A 20,633-nucleotide genomic window follows, 5' to 3' on the forward strand; every position below is an offset into this window, starting at 1 on the left:
ACATGATCACGATTTTACAAGATAAACATTACACACTTTATTTCAACATTAAATAATGAAAGGAATACTAAGCATTCATGTGGATCATTACCATATCAATACTACTTATCGAACAGAAGAGTTCCTCTTCTTATATAGAATATTTTCAAGCTTTAATTAAATCCAAATTAAAGGACTATATGAGCATAGGTTGTATCTTTCAGTGCAATAGGACAGAAAAATATTTAAATACCACATGAGATTACGAACTTACATTGAAAAATTGAACAACTGGATGGGTAAACATGCCGACCAAATTATAAATACAAGATACCATAGTGAAGCCGAAGTTTGTTTGTTGCATTTTTAGAAGTAACAAAATGCGTTTGTAAAAACGAAAACAAGAACTAATCAGATACGCTTTTGTTCTTTTCTGCCAGAAAAAAAAAATCATCTCGCGCACGAAAGAACATATATGCGTGATCCATCATTTTCAGTAGAATATATATAATTTATCAGGGGTGCAGAAAGCGATCTCTCCAGACAGATATTGCTGAAGACAATACCAATCTCTCTCAGGCTTCTGGATATTACAATTATCAACGAGGTTCTCAATACGCTTCAGCCCGTTGGTGTACTCACCAATGCTTACCAAACCCTTATCGTGATTCACTTTGGCGATCAGGATTGTATTCCGCTGAGATACAGCAGGGTACAGTCCTTCAAGAGATGACTTTAATGTATGTTTCACAACACATTGTTTATCAGTTATTAATCCCACTCTGCAGAAGAAATATGATGAAATGATTAGTGAATCATTGTAACTTCTGATTTGATGAGGTTCATATCCATGGCATGGTATCTTTGCTTCTAAAGTCCCCTCTGATGAAAACACATGGATCTTCTTGGCTTTTCTGTAGCTTACATAGATCCGATCATCACTGTCAACGGTAAGGTCAGCGATTTCACCTTCATCAACACCAATAGTATTGAATGCTAAATTCATCTTTGTGTACTCTGGTGTGTACAATGTGATGGTGTTTAAATCATCGAGTACAACACATCTACCATCAGAAAGGAATTCTAATCCACTAATGTTAATTACATCTTTGAGAACTGTCTTCTGGAGTTGACCATCGGCAGAGATGATATCCGTGCCGCCCGCCGAACTTCCCACTGCCATTCTCCCGTCTGGTGTACAAACCATTGTATTCATACTATTGTTTCTGGGCAAAACAATGTGAACTCCAGGAACATTAACAATCTTACCAAGTTCTAGCTTGTCATTTTCAACGTTCCTCTCAAAGCTGACACTTTTGACCTCTTTGCTTGATTTTCTCGGCTTCTCGTAGTCAGGATCTTCCTCATTGAGGACCTCTCTTAAGTCTTCACATAAAGTTTCGTGTACAGCCAAAGAATCGATATCAAATGGCACCTTTTTTCTATTCATGGCCATGCCAGCTATGGTGGTCAAGTCAATGATGTTCTCTAATACAGATTTTTTCATTTTGTCCAGATCTTTATCTACACATTTAGCCCTACCATTGACTTCATCAATTACATTGTTTTTATTTTCTGTCAACTGCAAGACTAAGGCGTCATATGCTTCAGTGATTTTGTCTACACACTGCTTCTTAGCTTTCCTCACACGTACCTTCTCACCATCAATGAAATTAACATACTTCTGTAAGCAAGAACTCTTGTGGTCAACTTTAGACTCCAGGTCGTTCATACGCTCTTCATGGCTGCGCTCGTAAGCATCTGGCCTGATGATCTGATGATGTCTTTCCCCCGCATGATCAGCAACAACGCACCTGAAGCATACAAATTCTCTACAGCTTGAACAGAAGCACTCCTCATCTTCCTTTGAATGTTCTCTGCATTTTTTGAATTTACGCACTGATACCTTCCCTGATGAGATCTCATTCATGGCTATGACTTCATGTCTTTTAAAGTCTTTGCACTGAGTGTGTTTGTTGTGACAAGAGGTACAGAGGTACTTGCCACAGTCTTGGCAGTAGACCTCAGCATGGGGATTATCATCGGATTTACAATTCGTGCAAAGCTGGTGTTGTTTCTTCATGTCCTCAATAAGATTCCTTAAAGCTAGATTTGTTGGTAGCTTGCTGACATTTTGGTTTGGGACGTTGGTTTCAGCTCTGCAGACAGGGCACCGTATCCTCTGTTTATTTTTATGGTATTTCAAGAGCTTGTCTATGCAGGCTTTGCAGTAGGTGTGAGAACAAGACAGGATCTTTGGATCAGTGTAGGTAGAGAAACATATAGAACACTCCAGACTCTGAGCAATGGTATCTTCTAGGGCGTTAGCCATGGCAGAAACTCTACAAAATATAAAAGAAAGGGCATAAATAAAACCAATAAAATATATCGTGTGATATTTCGGTAATTTGTGGTGATAGCGTGGATTTTCTAAGAAAAACAATGCTAGGGGTCCTTGTATCATGCCCCTGTCATGGTACTCTCACCATGGTGTGTATGTGCAGGTGGGGCGGGTGTGTGTGCAGTGGGTGTGTTGGACAGGGTGGGGTGTGGGTTTTGGGGTGTAATAGGGATGGGTAAGGGTTATATAGGGATGTGTGTGTGTACGTGTGTGAAAGAGAAGGAGAGGGGTGTCCATGGGGTAAGGGTGTGTATTGTGCGTATATGTTTTATGCCTCCATTATGAGAAGTAATGGCCTAGTTATAAAACCAAAATATTGGAACGAGAGGCTGTACTTTATGATGAGCTGGTTTTTTTTTTAGAATACCGAGTAAGCGAAGCGAGTGAGCAAGACAATCAAAAATTTCTTAAATGAATTATTGATTTCATCATGAAATTGTTAGGTGATTTCGTTTTAATTTTCTTATCCTGTGTGAGAAAAAGGGGTACTGTGCACCAGTGCAGAAAAACACTTAGGTTCAACTCATGAATCTCTCAAAATGATCTAATTTAATTGGAAGTGCATCCTGAAACTGCAAAAACAATCCACTATTATGTTAAAAATACTGAAAAAGTGATATTTTTCGTTAGGAAAGCTACGTCTTGTCTGTCAAATTTCCAATACTTGTTAAGGGATTGCATTTTCATACTCTGGAAAAAGACTTGCTTCCCTTGGTTAGGGTGCTTTTCGAAGCCCCATGGTCGCGCCTGGTATCCACTCGTCAATGGTTTCAAACCGCCTCGATCACAAGAATCCCCGTTAAATTACGAGAACTTTTATAGGCTGAAAAATACCCGTTAATTATTCCTGCATTCACACCGCCCTGAAACATACCCTCCAGGATAAGTTCCTGAAGTTACGAGCATGCGCAGTATGGTCTGATAAGCAGGCAAGGCGCGAGATTCAAAATTCACTAGCCCAGCAGCCACCCACGGCGCTGCACCCAACGACACGCTGGGCTAAAAGCTCCCGTAATTTGCTTTCACATCGCCAAAATACCTACGACCTTGGAAAAAATCCCCGCGAAAGTTCTCGTAATTTCGCCAAGTACCTACTATTTAGCGGGTATTTTCTTTCGGGGAAATTACGCGTAGTTTGCTTTCACATTACCAAAATACCTGGTATTTTCTGATCGGGGTAAATTTCCCGATCAGAGAATACCTGGAACTGACGAACTTCGAGGCGGTCTGAAACCACTAAGTGGTTCCCGCGGGAATTTGAATCTAATCCCCCATTTCGGGGAAAGAAAAAATAATGCCCATCACAATAGGTGGTTTCAAACCGCCTCGATCACAAGAATCCCCGTTAAATTACGAGAACTTTTTTAGGCTGAAAAATACCCATTAATTATTCCTGCATTCACACCGCCCTGAAACATACCCTTCGGGATAAGTTCCTGAAGTTACGAGCATGCGTAGTATTGTCTGATAAGCAGCAAGGCGCGAAATTCAAAATCACTAGCCCAGCAGCAACCCATGCACGGCGCCGCACCCAACGACACGCTGGGCTAAAAGTTCCCGTAATTTGCTTTCAGACCGCCAAAATACCCACGACCTTGGAAAAATCCCCGCGAAAGTTCTCGTAATTTCGCCAAGTACCTACTATTTATCGGGTATTTTCTTTCGGGGATATTACGCGTAGTTTGCTTTCACACCGCCAAAATACCTGGTATTTTCTGATCGGGGTAAATTTCCCGATCAGAGAATACCTGGAACTGGCGAACTTCGAGGCGGTCTGAAACCACCTATTGTGTGCTAGATTACTTATCGTTTGTGTAGGAGAGAGCAAAAGAAAAAAACCCCGCAAATTCGGATGATTTTCAGACGGATAGGCCTATATTGCACATATCAACGCATGCGAAATGGTTTCGGCTGGAGAGGTGGTCTGACCCATTATTGCCATACAGTGATCCACCAATCATTGCCAATAATCAACATTAGATGCAATATCGATTCGATGGACTGTAATGATCTATATCTAAGCCTTAATTCAGTAAGTTTTTCCTCACCCAATATGACTGTACTCGATTTGTTTGAAAATCACTCATAATCTACCATGTATGCCTAGCGTTTCGCATATCTCCAGCCAGCTGTCAGAGTAGAAGCCCTCCGCAGGCTCAGGCGGGCATACGCTGATAACCAATCGTACATGCATGAAAGTGGGATTTAATCTCACATCTTGGAAAGGCATGCATGGTGTTGCATGAAATAATTTTGCACACGAAAAGCAGCTCTATAGGGCCTTAACACAAATTGTAGAACAGTTTTCTACGTTTGATTCTATTGACTATAATGTACAATCAATCTTAAAAATCTAGTGTATGATTAATCGTTAACCATTGAGTTACGGGACCCTAATGTCTCCGTCCTCGAGATTGCGAAAGTTCGCAATTGACGTCTGAGGCGGTATCGGACTAGCACCGTCGATCAATCACATCACTATTTTTTTCTTTTCTCATGTTTAACAGTTGTTTGCTCAGAATATTTACTTCATGAACGATTACGACTGTTAATAAGCGCCATATCTAAATTAGCTTGATAAAAATCGCCATTTATTGTGTTATATTTATCAAATTAAACTTTATGATGATGGGGATCACAAGGGGGCGGATGCGTATTTCTATTTTTAACAGATTACGAGATGTAAGGGACTAATGTTATACCAGCTTGGTTTCCTATTAGTTCCTCTTTTATCACGTTCTTCCTTAATAATTGTGTATTACTTTTTTATTTTAATTCATACATATTATATGTATACTCCAACTCTTCCTCTAATCATTGAGTAGTTCCATACTCTAATGTTGATCTTATGCACTAGCCAAATGCGATGACGTGCTTTTTCAAAAAACTTACTCAGATTAGGACATATATTCCCTATGTTATTATGTTAATTGCTATAACTTGATAGAAAAATAGGAGAAAAATCAAAATTTATGATGATTAATATCACTACAAATGGATGACTTGTCACTATTACTTGACTTAGTCCGAAACTAATCGCGAAGTTCCCAATTTTCGCTTTACCTATTCTCAGTGATCTGATATTTCATATGTAGAGAGCAAAATTGTTTTTTTCTCTTTTCTGTTTGTTCGGACTTTAAACATCTTTTTTTCTTTTATCTCTTGTTTCATACAGGGATCCATTACATCGTTCGCAAAAATAAATTATCAATATTTTGAATTATCTAAATGCAAGAGAGCATAGCTACCGAGCGCTGGAATATATTACGTTTTCGAGAGAGAATCTTATTTATTATTTATTTGTAGCTTTATTTATACAGGATAGCATTGTCAGTTTTATAACTGCTTTCCACAACGGCCCTGTCTGTTAGCACTTACCACTTTTCAAATATAATCAAGTGATCGGATATTGAATTTGAACTTAGAATTATGACGAATATGTTACCCCAAAAAAAAAAATTATAATAATAATGATGAAATAAAATAAATAAATAAATAATAACAATAATAACAATAATAACAATAATAATAATAATAATAATAATGATAATAAATGAATAAAAATCAATAAAATAAAAAATCAAACATTCAAAAGGGGGTAGGGGCACCATCTCCTTATAGTATGAGTATGAGAAATATGCTATTTACATCATAAATAGGCCTATACATATGAGAGGGTACAGGAACCGAGCAAGATTTTTTGAATATGAAGAGAGAAATCGGCAATTTATAGAACATGCCAGCTCGGATAGAATGGTCTGAGAGCAGTTTTTTTTTATTATTTGATATAATTTATTTTACTCTTCTCCACGAATGTACATTGAACCAAAAATTCGCAATGCCGTGTAAAACTATGTAAGAAAATCGTATTGCGAACTTAAATATAAAAAAGAAAATCGTATTGCGTATTCGAATGACAAAATACAAAAAGAAGCAAATGGTTCTTTTATTCACTATTCACGTAAGTCAAATAAAAAGAAAAAGCATACATTCATACTTTAAAAAAAATCAGATATTTGAAAACGTGATAGAAAATAATCCATTAATCCGGGTTAACCCAATATCACCGACAGCAATAAATCCACTAAAGTCATCCCCGGGTGAAAGTAAAGAAATAAACATGCAACAGAACAAGTTTTTATCAGAGTTATTGATCATTTTCAACATTTAAAGACATCCTAATTTTACTCAATTCAGACCAATTCATTCATTGGACTCATTTAATTCATTTTTTGGTGCACAAGCCAAAAGCGGAAGAAAATATTTTGTTTTTGAGTGTCAGGGTGTATGTGTTTCATCTGATAGAGGAGGCTTTAGAGCATCAAAATAATTTCTGCATTACTAGAAACATAATTTTGGCATCTGTTCCACAATTGTAACATTTTTATATGCACTGTAGTGATCGAAAATTAATGTAAATGTTTGATAACTTAGGATTATCAATCTTTATGTATTTTGATAATGGTTTAACAACTTCGAATAGAAAAAAACACTTTCGCTCACTATATTCGTTTGTATTAAAATGCAGGGTGCTTTGAAAGCAAAGAAGTTCGATAAGTCATCAAGTGAGTTGCAAAAATAAAGAAGATATCCTATACTCGGTATATCTAATAAATTGACGTAGGCCTACAGATGAGGAACATGGGGCCGCCACCCCCCCCCCCCCACCACCCTCCCAAAAAAAAAGAAATAAAAACGCTTCACGACCAAAGGAAATGGAAAAAATGAAAGGAAAATGGGTGAATTATGATATATTCTTTCTTCAATTTTTGTAAAATTCGATTTTTTTTTTCAAAGGTCAAAATAGACTAGCATTTTTCGGTCTAAATTTCAAAAAAAATTCAGCTGTCGCTTCGCGCTCTCTTTCATTTTTTTAATTGAGATACATATCTCATGTAATATTTCTTTGGGGTTTTTTAATGGAAATACTACCACGACTCATGGCCATTGACTTGCGTTATACGTTTGGATCAATATACACGTTTCCATTATTTGAATAAGACAGTGTTTGATACTGCAAATTCAGAAAATCCCTGTTCGTCGTTGTGCGTCTATTGTCCTTTTCGGTTCTATATGTTGTTTCTTTCTCACGTTGTGTTCATTCATGCGATTTTACTCCGATATTTTCATGTCAAAAAGCTTTATTATGTCCGTTTCAATGCAATTTTCCGATAAACGTTTCAATTAAAGCCATACCTCTGCTGTAGAACACTCATTGCGACCATGATAACATTATCAAAACTTTTCTTGACTTACACCCCCCCCACACACACACACACACCCTCTCACACACACACACACACACACAACCTTGAAAAATCTTGGTTACGGGGCCTGGTCTACATTATGGTCCAAGACCCCACAATTTTAAGTCTTGAACTTGTTTCAGTGATTATATTAAAGAAAATATATAAATAATCGATCGAATTCAATTTTGAAAAAAAAAGAAATTTGTGAACTGCTTACGTGATGTGGAGATAGAGATAACGTCAATCACTGGCTTCGATGGAATTCAAGGAATATTGAAATTCTCTCAGTCAAATAATTTCACGGAGGACCTCTAGTTCATGTCTTGTTCAATGCATACAGCTCGAACTTATAAATTGCAAGAATCGAGAAAAAAGTCATTGACATTTGGCAATCCCGAATCACTATTCCAACATTGTCTAATCATGAAGGTCCATGGTCGAATCCATAAAGTTCTAGATGATATTCAAGAATAGAAGTTCAAATCTCAACATCAAATAACCCCATGAGCCCATTAAACTAGCAAAAGATTATTTGTTCTCACTTTTATGTACAACTTCCGTTATCATTAGACGCTTTAAATCTGAAACTTCCATCTGTTTAATGTAGTTCCCATTTGTATTGTGTATAGGTGGTGTATATTGTGTATATTGTGGTTAGGTCCACTTTGGAACATTCCGAGAAAAATCATGTTTTTTTTATTCTTACTTATTGCAATATTCTTTTGAGAAACTAAATTGTCATGATGTACTACCCTATCATGTGAACATGAAATTGGGTATAAAAGAAATCCACCTGTCTTCAATTTATTTCTATATATTTAAAAAAAAACTATCATTGTGGACCTAACCCCTTTTGCAAGCAAACTAAATATTTGACAAATTCATTAGTTTTCCTATATACAGTTATTTAATGTGGGTATCCCACTTTAATGTTGGATTGAGATACATGCTTAAATATTTAACAGTTAGATTGCTTAATGGTCTTATAAGATATTTTAATAATTTTATATTTGCACATTTCTACATCCTGTGGGAGAAATGATGAGATGGTGTTACAGTTTAAACTGTAAACTCTTGCTATAGTGTAACTCGCTCCCTAGCTTATTGAAAATGTGTCCAGTGTGTGCGCGCACTGCCTCTGTGTTGTTTGGTACCATTTGTTTGTACACCAACGCACCGGATGCACGCATAGGGGGATCCACTGCATGCACACGTACACGATCGCCTATGATTTGCTCTAAATGAAAAATATGATGCAGTTTTTTACCAGGTTATTATATGTCTTAAATCTCTTTTATTTTGTGATGAGAAAAATGTAGGTTTTTTTTTCTAGAACGGACTACAACTCCCCACCCCAAAAGAAAAACGTAAGTAGTTGGAAAAAAAAAACATACAGAGTGTTTGTGCGTGAATATTTTATTGAAGCGATATTCTCGCATAAACTCCCCCATTCACTGTGCGCTCGTACATTATATTTGCAATATAACACTTTTACGCGAACTTACCCGGCGAGTTACACTATAAGCACGATTCGCTTATAAGATCGTAACAGATGGCAATATCTTGGATCTCATCATATCTACATCCTGTGGAGAGATGATCCGATGACAAGATCTTGGATTTCGTCATGTCTACATCCTGTGGAGGAGATGATCAGATGACAAGATCCTCGATCCATGATCGTCATCTGATCATCTCTTCTAAACGATGTAGACATGACGAGTTACGAGATCATGACATCCGATCATCTCATCCACTGGATGTAGACATGACGAGATCCAAATGTCATCTCATCATCTCTCCCACAGGATGTAGATATGATGAGATCCAAGATCTTGTCATCTGATAATCTCTCCCACATGATGTAGACATGACGAGATCCAAGATATTGTCATCTGATAATCTCTCCCACATGATGTAGACATGATGAGATCCAAGATCTTGTCATCTGATAATCTCTCCCACATGATGTAGACATGATGAGATCCAAGATCTTGTCATCTGATAATCTCTCCCACATGATGTAGACATGACGAGATCCAAGATATTGTCATCTCATCATCTTTTTCAAGGATTATAGACATGACGAGATGATTATCTGAAGTCTGGGTGGCACTTTTAAGCTTCCATAATTGATCGGAGTGATTGTAATGCGATGAAATTTCAAACTTAATTAGACAGTTATGGGATAACCAAAAATTTAAGCCTTATGCGAGAAATCCGGGATTCCCTTTTTTATGTTTATCATATGCTGTTTTTTATATAATAGAAATTAAATATTTTTTATCATTCTGTCTAACGACATTAGTAGACTTTTGAAAAATCTGAGATGCAGGGCAAGGTCTCACTTGTCACTAATTTCTGTATTAATTATGCTATAAACAATGAAGCACAATGAAATATCACGCCCCAAAAATATTTGTTAGTGCTTCAAGAAAGTGAAATATATAAAGTGAAGGAAATACCATTTATCCCATACACTGACATGGGTTACATTAATATCCTAAAGAAATTTGTAATGATTTTTTTCAGATACCTGCACATATTTGACTTTTTTCCCCTTTCCTGTGTGTTTTTATCCACATATATAAAATCATGAATAAAAGTTCAATACTTTTAATATGACCTTTGTCATGTTAGCCTATGCCTTAAAAAATCATAAAGTGATTAATACTTTTATCCAGAAATTATTAACCATAACCAGTGGAGTACCATGGGTCATTGCAAGGGGGCACCAGCAAAAGAATTTGGGCACGCGAAGCGCTTAATAACCAGGTATACTGACCTTATAGTGACATTTTAAGGACTGTGACATTAAGCGGATATGTATCTCACTAATCAAATAACGCGAGCGCGAAGCGCGAGCCAAAAATTTTGAAATTCAGTCCAGAAAACATTCTAAGGCTTGTTTGAAGGAATTCATTAAGATCATACGCATTTCACTAACCAAATGATGCGAAGTGGGCCCCCGGGCGTAGTGGTTTGAAGCTATGTTAGGATGCTGAGGATAAGATCAGGTTTCACTGCCCATATTAATCATTAATTAAAGAGCAGAGAACGTTTGGCTGGAAAAGGACAGTTGTTGATCAAAAATTTGGGTGGTGAGAGGATGCATTGCCCATACAGGGAATACACAGGGCCGTAGCTAGAGGGGGGGGGGGGTATGGGGGGTATGATTCATGGCAGTCGGCAAAATCATGTACCAGTTGGCAAAATGGAGGATAGGTGAGAAAAAGAAAGAGGGAAATAAAGGAAGAGAAAAAAGAAAGGAGAGAGGGGGAGAGAAAGAAAGAAAGAAAGAAAGAAAGAAAGAAAGAAAGAAAGAAAGAAAGAAAGAAAGAAAGAAAGAAAGAAAGAAAGAAAGAAAGAAAGAAAGAAAGAAAGAAAGACTTTTTTGACTTTTCAAATGAAAACTTTATTTACAAATTATAATCACAAAAGTCAGGTATATAATAAAAGAATAGTTTGACATAAACATTCAAATGAGATCAGGTTGATTACAAGCACAGAGTTATAAAATCAAATGTTTAAATGAGCCATGCAATGCTGCCCTCGTTAATTGTAAAAAATAATCTATTCATACACCATTTACGTGAAAAAGCATCAATATTAGAACATAATTTGTAATAAGTAAATTCATAGAGTATTCTGTTTTTGAGACGATGTAACCAAATTATAAGTGGATCGGTGAAATTTGAGGTACGGTACATAAAATAAATTGTACTTTTTAAACTAATAATAAGGAAATTAGCAAGGCGGATAATCTTTCTGTCACGCCCTCTGGCATGCGGAATGAGTGCCCAGTACAGGTCAAAATTAAGTTTGAGAGAGGGGAGGAGATTGTTCAACAGTCTATGAAGAAGATTGAGAGGGGGTTGAATTCCTTTACATTCGATGAACAGATGTTGAATGGTTCCTGCTTCTCCGCACCATCCGCAAAAAGAAGAAATGTCTGTATTAAGATGATGGAGTACAGTGAGCGACGGTAAAATATTGTGAAGGAGTTTGTATTGAATATCAGCCTCTTTTTTAGGTGTTGGTAGTTGATAGATAGATAGCCAGTTCACTTTTGTAGATGGATCGAGAAATCCAGTATCATGCCAATGTGAGCTTGATGAGATTGTCGTGTTATCTAGTTCTTTCCTGTAGATTGTGTAGATGGCTTTAGAAGAAGCAGTAAGTCCATTTTCGGAAGAAGCCAGAGTGAAGTTGATCGGAGTTACTGGAACAGACAATAAATCAGAGTATTCGTGTTGACAGCCTGAGTCATTAAAATATGTAGGGAAAACTTTAGAGAGTGCAGTTCGAATGAGTAATGTTTCACGTTCGATGAGACGCGATGATGGTTGTCGAAGTCCTCTTGGAAAGTTCTTTTGGAGACAGCTACTCTCAATCCAAAGACCGGTTGAGTGGTTTATCAAATGGCGAACTAGTTTCACTCCGCATGCCATCAGGCGCGTCGGAAAAAAATTATCAACATCAATTGCATCAATAATATGAAAACTACTTAAGGGCATGTTAATTGCATGGCTGAAAGAGAGGGATTGTGTCACAATTCGAGCTCCAGATGTCAACCAAGCTCGCAGAACTTCACTATAGTAAACTGGAAGACTTGTGTAAAACTTAGGATCAATTCTTGTAAAGAACAAATGGTAATCAAATCCTAATTTACAATACTGTCTCAGAAAATGAGCCATAAAGTCATTTACTGGATGAGAATTTAACGAAAGAAACCGTTGAATAATCGAAAATCTGTAAGTTAGAACACGAGCTTGGAGACAAGCTAGCCCCAGCCCTCCTTCGTCAGGTTTTTCATACAACACTTCTTTCTTTAACCAGTGCCGCTTATTTGACCAGATAAAATTCACAATTAAATTCTGAAGTTCGTTTAATACATTTTCAGGAGGAGAAAGAACTGCAAGAACATGAAATATTTTTGATGCAGCGAGCTGGTTTGCAATCAATACCTTGCCTTTAAATGAGAGTGAGTTCGATAAACGAGACCACGAAATGAAAGTCTTATTAAGTCTTTCTTTACATTTAATCCAGTTTTGTTTAGAATAATTAAAGGTGTTCCCTAAATGAACTCCTAAAAAAGGGAGACCTTCACTATTCCAAGAAAAGTTGAGGGGTTTATCATTCCGCCCTTTCCAACGGCCGACCCAAAGGCCTTGTGATTTTTTTGTATTTAAACATGCAGCAGAGGCCAGACTAAACATATTGTAAGTTTGTTCAACTAATTCAAAGCCAGCATCGGCTGTAACAAATATCGATACATCGTCTGCATATGCAGATACTACACAACGTTTGTTAATAGCAGGGATATTTAATGCATGATTTGACACGTTCTCTCTTAGTGAGTTCAGGAGAGGCTCAATGGCGAGAGTATATAGCAACCCTGATAGAGGGCATCCCTGTCGTATTCCTTTCTCAAAGGGGAAGGGAGCTGTCAGGGATCCACACACTTTAATAAGGCTTTCAGCCCCTTCATACAGAATTTGTATATAAGATATAAAATGACTTCCAAAGCCCATGCGTTTCATAACATTGAATAAATAAACATGATCTACATTATCAAATGCCTTTTTCTGGTCCAAGTTCAATACAGCCAAAGAAATATTATCAGTGTTTGCATAGAACAAAATATCTCTAATGAGATTAATGTTGTCATAAATAGAACGACCGGGGATACAATAACTTTGGTCTCTTCCAATAACATGGTCAATGCATGATTTTAGCCTACTGGCAAGCAGCCTAGCAAAAATTTTATAGTCTGTGTTGAGGAGGGAGACGGGACGCCAATTTGAAATATCAGCGAGGTCTCCTTTTTTGGGGAGTAAAGTAATGACCGCCCTCCTAAAAGAGTATGGTAAAAATCCAGATTCAAGAGAGGAGGTAAGAACTTCGAGAAAATCATCTTTGAGCATGGGCCAAAAGACATGATAAAATTCAGAGGTAAGTCCATCGATACCAGGAGACTTATTTTTGCCTAGCTGCTTGACAGCATTATCAAGTTCTTCTACAGATATTGGATTCTCAAGGTCCTTTGATAAGGACGGATCAAGCGTCTTGATATTTACAAGTAAACTATTGATGGCGCTCTTGTCAGTTGGCTTTCGAGTGTAAAGAGATTCATAAAATTCCCGAACATGATTTTTTATCTCAGAAGGGTTCTCCGAAATACGTCCCGAAGCGAGCCGAATGCGGGATATACTTTTTGATAAGGAATTCTTTTTTTCTAAGTTGAAGAAAAAATTGGAGCATGAGTCTGTTTCATTTGTGTATTTAAAGCGAGACCTCACAAGAGCTCCGCGTGCTTCATTTTTCAGTAACGAGTTTAATGCATTTCTATGCTCGTCGAGAGTATATTTATCTTGTTGGCTAGATTCTTTTGCGCTCTGAAGTTTATCAATCTCTTTGTTAATTTCTATTAGAGCTTGCCTTTTCCTTTGTACTATTTTTTTGCTATACATTTGAGTAATTGATTTTATATGAACCTTGCCGAAATCCCACCAAGATGCAAGATTCGGGAAGTCATTTTTTTCTTTTTGCCAATCTGACCAAAAAAGACGAATAATATCAATGTAACTTTCGTCTTCCAAAAGAGTGTTATTAAAAATCCAATATGCACTTTTTCCTTTAGCTCGTATTGGAAATTTCAAGGTTAGAGAAACTGCAGAGTGGTCAGATAAGGAACAAGGTATAATTTCACACTTATGAATAGAAGAAACTAGACACGATGGTACATAAAATCGATCTAATCTAGACTTTGAAAAGCCCTGTGCACTGGCTGGATTGTGCCGTTGCCAGGTGAATTTCTTTTCATTTGGATTTAGAAAACGCCATGCATCACAAAGAGAAGATTTATTCAGAACATTTTGCAAAGCCGTAACAAGTTTAGGTCTGCGTTCTGTGAGCGTGCACAAACGATCAATCGCAGGATTTTCAGTGCAATTAAAATCACCCACAATCACAATATTATCTTCGCAACAGGTGGATATATGACAATTAAGGGCATTAATAGCTTTAATTGCCATTTCATCAGATTGAGGAATGAGTGTGTTGTATACATGATAAATACAGTTATTATGGGAGAGCTTGTTATACAATATATAGCCATCAAAAACAATACAATTAGATAAAATATCGACTTGAGAATTATTAACCAAAGTTGTCACTCCTGACCCTCGAGTAATACCGGGTGAGCAAAAAGGTTTATGCGACCAGTTGCTCCAGCAAGGATTGCTATCTTTAAGGTGGTAAGTTTCCTGTAAAAATACAACGAGCGGGTTGCATGCAATTTGCTCAACATAAACTCGGAAGGAGGCATTTTGAGTTTGGGAGGAGCATCCTCCGGTGTTGAGGGTCAGCATTGACAGTGCCATTATGGCTATAGCAACTTGAGCGTACGTAATGAATGGAGAGAAGGTAAAAAGGAATTAGCTCTCCAGAGTGCTGATCAATTTGTATATCCTCTGCTGCATGTTACGTTTTACTAGGGGGCTGTTTTTCAGGGGCTTTAATTGTTTAACTAGCCCTGGAATATTTGATGTATATTTCCGTGCAATCTGGGCAGGCTTTTTCCGCCCTTTTACGTTTGACAGAAATTTCACAATTTGGCCTTGGGAGAGGGGGCCTTGAGTCAATGGGAGTGCATCTTCCTTCGGGACATCTTCATCCGTTTGGGCATCTTCCCAAGTCATGGAGTCAGTGTCGGTAGATGAATCTCCAACTGTGGAGGATGGGGTAGGAGGGATATTGGGGGTTTGGGAGTCAAGGACTTGCGTTAAGGTTGGAGAGTCTACGGTTTCGGTTTGGGAGGAGGGAGCTTTCCTGGCCACTTTCCGAAGAGGAGAGGGGGCCTTCAGTGTAGTAAGAGTAGTATTGTTTTCGTTTGATTCGGGTGTTAGTTGCTTACGTTTTGAAACAACTTCAGAGAAAGTTCGGACAGGTGATGGGGGAGTTTTCCACACAGGCGAAGGGCACGCAGAAATAGATTTGGGGGGAGGGGACTTGGAGGACACGACTATGGGCGTGGTAGTTGAATTGCTGGACGGCTGAGCAGGTGATGTCAGAGGTATGTGCAGTGGGGAGGATTGAGGCTTCCTGATGCGCGAGGGGGTGGCTGAGGTAGAAAGGGGCCCACAATCACGAGGTGGTAAACTAGGGAAATCAGAGGAGGTGGGTACAGGTGGGGGCATTGTAGTTGCCGCCAAGGGGGGAGGTGATGGTGGCATGGGGTCCGAAACCGTAGTGAGGGGCGGGGAGGATCCGCGCTGGCGCACTCTCGTGTCATTTGAAACTGGGGCAGCGTTTGTCTTTGACTGATTAGTATTTGTGCTTGTTTGAGGTTTCTTACAATTGCGGGAAATATGACCAAATTCACCACAGTTAAAACATCTGACTGACTCAGTTGAAATAAAAACACGATAGTTCATACCTGAAAACACGAAATTAATGTTATCTGGAAGTGTTGTGTTAGGTTTCACTAACACTTGAACGTGCCTTCTAAAACTCATAATATGGTTTAGACGTTTGTCTTTAAATCCTAGAGGTATTGGTTTGCAGTCGGACACAACTTTGCAAAAAGGTGCTAGATTTTCAGTCAAGACAGAATTCGGTAGTTCTGGGTATACATTAGATAAAATGACTCGAGTAGTGGGCCGTACAAGGGGGGTTAGTTCAAGAAAGGCCCCCTCATACTCAAGGCCTTTTTGTACAGCATTGATAACAGCTTCTTTTGATTTTAGATACACAGCTATGCGACCATTAGAGATGCGAGAGGCAGATATTACGTCATTAGCGGGTATAGTTGTAGTAAAGACATTGATATAAGATTGTATCGTTACATTTTCAATAGCTTGAAAGCTTACACCATTGTGACGGGTGACATTTTTAAAATGTCCTACATTGTTTAACAAAGGGCCAGCTGCACTTGTGGTACGCTGGCCCTGTACACTACGTTGGTTTGCTTGACTGGCCATGTACGAACCAGTCTAGAAACCTTACAAAAAATAACAGAAAATGTGTTTAAAAAACACTAAAATTGGTAAACCTGACGAAGGAGGATCGAGACTATATCAATCTATAACCCAACACAATTGTAATGGTACAAAAATCAAGGACCAAATGGTCATATAAATCAGTGAAAAACCAGAAAAACCGGAGCTCGAAAAAAACACAACTACCTCACGAAAGAAAGAAAGAAAGAAAGAAAGAAAAAAAGAAAAAAAAAAGGAAAGAAAAATAGGGGTACTAACTCCGAAGAAGGTTACGACTTATAGAGTAAAGACAACCAGTTGGCAAATCCAAGTCCATGTAGCCAGGCTTAGAGCCCTACTAGTCAGCAAAATACAAAGGAAAAAACAGATGGAGATATAATAACACACAAAGTAAGCCCCCGGTCCTCCCCCAATATAAACAAGCTTGTGAGTTTGCAAATTATACCAAAATTATTATCGATTTAACAAACACATTAGTTTTGTAAAATTAGAGGCAAGACTAGGTAAAGAAATATGGGATGGGATGAATTTCCAAGGTTTAAGTTGAATAATTAAAGCCAAAGTATAGTTGGCAAATTATAAAGTGGGCCTATTAAAGTGGCAGAACACTATACGCTCTACCAGTCAGCAAAGTGATGTACAAGAGTTGTACGTGTTCTTCTCCAGTAGCACAAAGCGACATGATGTCCTGAGTAAGTGCATGGAAGATGTTGCCAATGCCCTAAAGCTCCGGAACCTGTCACAAACACGGTGGGCAGCAAGGGCAGAATCAATCAGAGCAGTATGGTTGTCATATGAAGCCATTCTAAAAGCTTTGGAAGAAATCACAACTTCTGCAACCCCTACCGACAGGCAGTTGGGTGCGCAAGCTTCAGGTATACTAAAGAAGATGAAGACTTTAGATTTCATCATATCGCTGATGTTTATGAAGAACGTGATGATGAAAACAAGCAATCTCGCTGAATCACTCCAGAAGGAAGATTTAAATATCATAGATGCTCTGGAGCTAACAGAATCAGCTGTCACGTCACTTGAGCGCTTGAATGGTGACACCAATGCCATGGATGCTCAAATTCAGGCTGCATGCACCTATGCCAGAAAATTGGACATTGATCCAGAGCAGGACTACCAGAGGCACCATCGCATTAGACGCCCACCAGCAAGGCTTGATGACGCTCCTCACACTGCAGCAGCATTATCACTCCATGCATTCTACATGAAAGAGTTCAAGAGCGTATTGGATACACTGATACTGCAATTCAAGGAGAAAATGCAGCCAACACTTGACAAAGTGAAGCCAATGTCACGTTTGCTCTTGCCTCCAACGCCAGCAACTCCAACTATGGCAGATGTTGTTGACTTTTGTAAACTCTTTCCAAAAGAAGTAGATCACGAGGCATTAAAAGTGGAACTAGAATGCTTCCATGACATGGCAGTGGCACTGAGATCTGCAAAGTGTTGCTGACGCAGCCACTTTGGCATTTGACAAGAAGTCTATTCTTCCTCTCACTTGGAATGCTTACAAGCTTCTCATGACAGCACCAATAAGTGTTGCAAAGGATGAACGCACCTTCAGTCATATGAAGTTTATTAAGAACTTTTTTAGATCAACCATGGGAGATTGGCGACTGGACAACCTGCTACTCATGAACTGTGAAAAGGACCTTACAGATACTGCCGACTTAAATCGCTTGCTAACAACTTGGTCATCAAAACCAAGACGTTAAATATGATATAGAATAACATACAAGATAAAGGTAACTTCAATAATTTATGTAACATTTTCAATGACTGAAAGAGATACATGTTGTAGTAGCACTCTTGAAATTTTAGTTGAGACATCTTGCACAGAAGGCCCGGGGGGGGGGGCCACTTACATTGACGAGTGGATACCATGCGCGACCCAAAAAACACGTAAAAAGGATGTCTTTTTCAAGATAGGGCACGTTACGTACGTAACGTGATAAGGGTGTCAAAAACACACAACTAATGAAAAAAGGGTATCTATTTTGCTAGGAAAGCTACGTGTTTAGGGTCAAATTTGCGGGGATGATAAAACAAAATTAAAATGTTTTATAAAGGGTGTCCTTTTTGCCCCAACACTACGTGTTTAGAGTCCGATTTGCGCGAGGCGTAGAAGGTGGGGCCGTACTGAACCAAATGGAATGCATGGTGTGTAAAGGTAAAACCGACGACTGACGGACCCGTGACATAACAATAAAATATAGCTGTACTTGTTTAGGGGTTCATTTCAGGGATTACTTGCCAAGAGTATCGTTTTGTTTCCAATACTTGTTAAGGGTAGGGTTTCACACGCCAATACTTGTTAAGGGGTGCTTTTTCCGAATATGGAAAATACGTGTTTAGGGCGCTTTTCGAGACCCCATGGTCGCGCATAGTATCCACTCGTCAATGGAAGTGGCCCCCCGGGACAGAAGGTCAATTAAAAATTAACAAATCTTTGATTTTGATATTATTAATGCATAGGTTATATCATTACACTGCAAGTTAGCAACTACGACACACTAGCCTTTCTATTTTTATCCAAAATGTTTATTTTTACAGTGCAAATATTTTTGTATAATTTACCTTAAAGTATTCACCAAATGCCACTAATTCAATTCTAAAAATTCAAAATCGTTTAGCATGTGATTATTGTAGGGGGGCACATCCCCCATCAGACTCCCCCTGTGCTCACGTTGGCGCTGTCACGCCAAATTTAGTTGGCAAATTTAGCTGGTACACCCCCCCCCCCCCCCCAACAAAATGCTTCTGGCTACGGCCCTGGGAATACATCCTCTCACCTTGTGTTTTTTTAGATTGGAAGTGAAAGTTGGGGTAGTTAGTGTACTCACTTTAGTTGGAGATGTTTATGTGTGGATGTGTCCGAAGTCCTACCCTACCTGCTAAGTGTTAAGTAAGTGGTGGGCGCATGGGCGAGGATCGGCCGAGGCAGGTGCGCGCGTCTGCCCAATCGCCTAGCCCTAGCTTAAACAAATTCCAATCTTATCTACTAGAAACTTTCACTACAGGATAATTTTTGACCGCTTTTTCTGGTAGTGATATCAGATTTTAACTATATTAAGTACTTTCTGAGATATACGACCGTCCACGAAATATGGTCACGCGCGAAGTAAGGTCACACGACCATACGTTTCACTTACCCATCACCCTGAATAACACGGCGAAGTTGGCGAACAATGTCAATGATGACCCACATATGCGATATGCAGTGTGCGCATACCGGATGTGATGCACTCACTGATCTCTCCACTAACTGCGTTTTCTTTTCCGAATAAAAACGTGTACGCGATTATCAAAACGAACAAGATAATTCTCAAATCGGAAAGTACCCGAGAGCAACAAAACCTCTGTATCCGGGGGACGTTGTTTACGACTATGAGAAAACCTACTAAAAACAACAACGCCTGAGTATTCATTTGAAATAAAGAATAATAAATTAGTTGCTATTGATACCCATTCTTTTGTACGCACAGATATCGCCCGACGATGAAACTTAAACCGGCTTTACGAGTTTTCTTGGACAATCATGTTGTGCATCTTTGAAAGGAAGTGGCTCCCCCCGAACGTATTATGGTACAGGGGTCAAAAAACGTCATCAATCACGTGACATATAATAAAAAAACGTATTTTCTTTGTACTCAGTTTCAACTTTTTAAATTCCAAGTCAGGGATATGTAAGTTAAACCATTAAGTGTTGTATCCATGTATTTCCCCCAAAAAATGAAAAATGCCAACATAAAAAACGAGCGTTATTTAGTGACGATAAAGATTCTGGTAACGAAAGTATATGAAATGTTCCGAAAAAGCTTAAGATGTGAAGAGCGCCGCACACGGCTTTCCAGGAACAGAGCGTCCAGGCCGGTGGGAGGCCTCCCCCCCCCCCCCCCACCGATTCGCGCAATATTTTCCCCGCGCAATTTTTTTTTTGACCACGCTGCTCGCCGACTTTCTACTTTCAAGTCTTGCGCAACTTTTAAG

The 20,633-nt window shown here is 38.6% G+C and overlaps 1 protein-coding gene across 1 annotated transcript; it reads right to left on the reverse strand.

Moving 5' to 3' along the window:
- Positions 1-472: 472 nt before the first annotated feature.
- Positions 473-2,311, reverse strand: LOC129283608 (E3 ubiquitin-protein ligase TRIM31-like). The gene has a single exon (XM_054919342.2). It carries the CDS (start codon positions 2,309-2,311, stop codon positions 473-475), a length of 1,839 nt encoding a protein of 612 aa, XP_054775317.2.
- Positions 2,312-20,633: the final 18,322 nt, after the last annotated feature.

Source organism: Lytechinus pictus, chromosome 2 (genome assembly GCF_037042905.1).
Source record: "Lytechinus pictus isolate F3 Inbred chromosome 2, Lp3.0, whole genome shotgun sequence".
NCBI classification, from domain to species: Eukaryota; Metazoa; Echinodermata; class Echinoidea; order Temnopleuroida; family Toxopneustidae; genus Lytechinus; species Lytechinus pictus.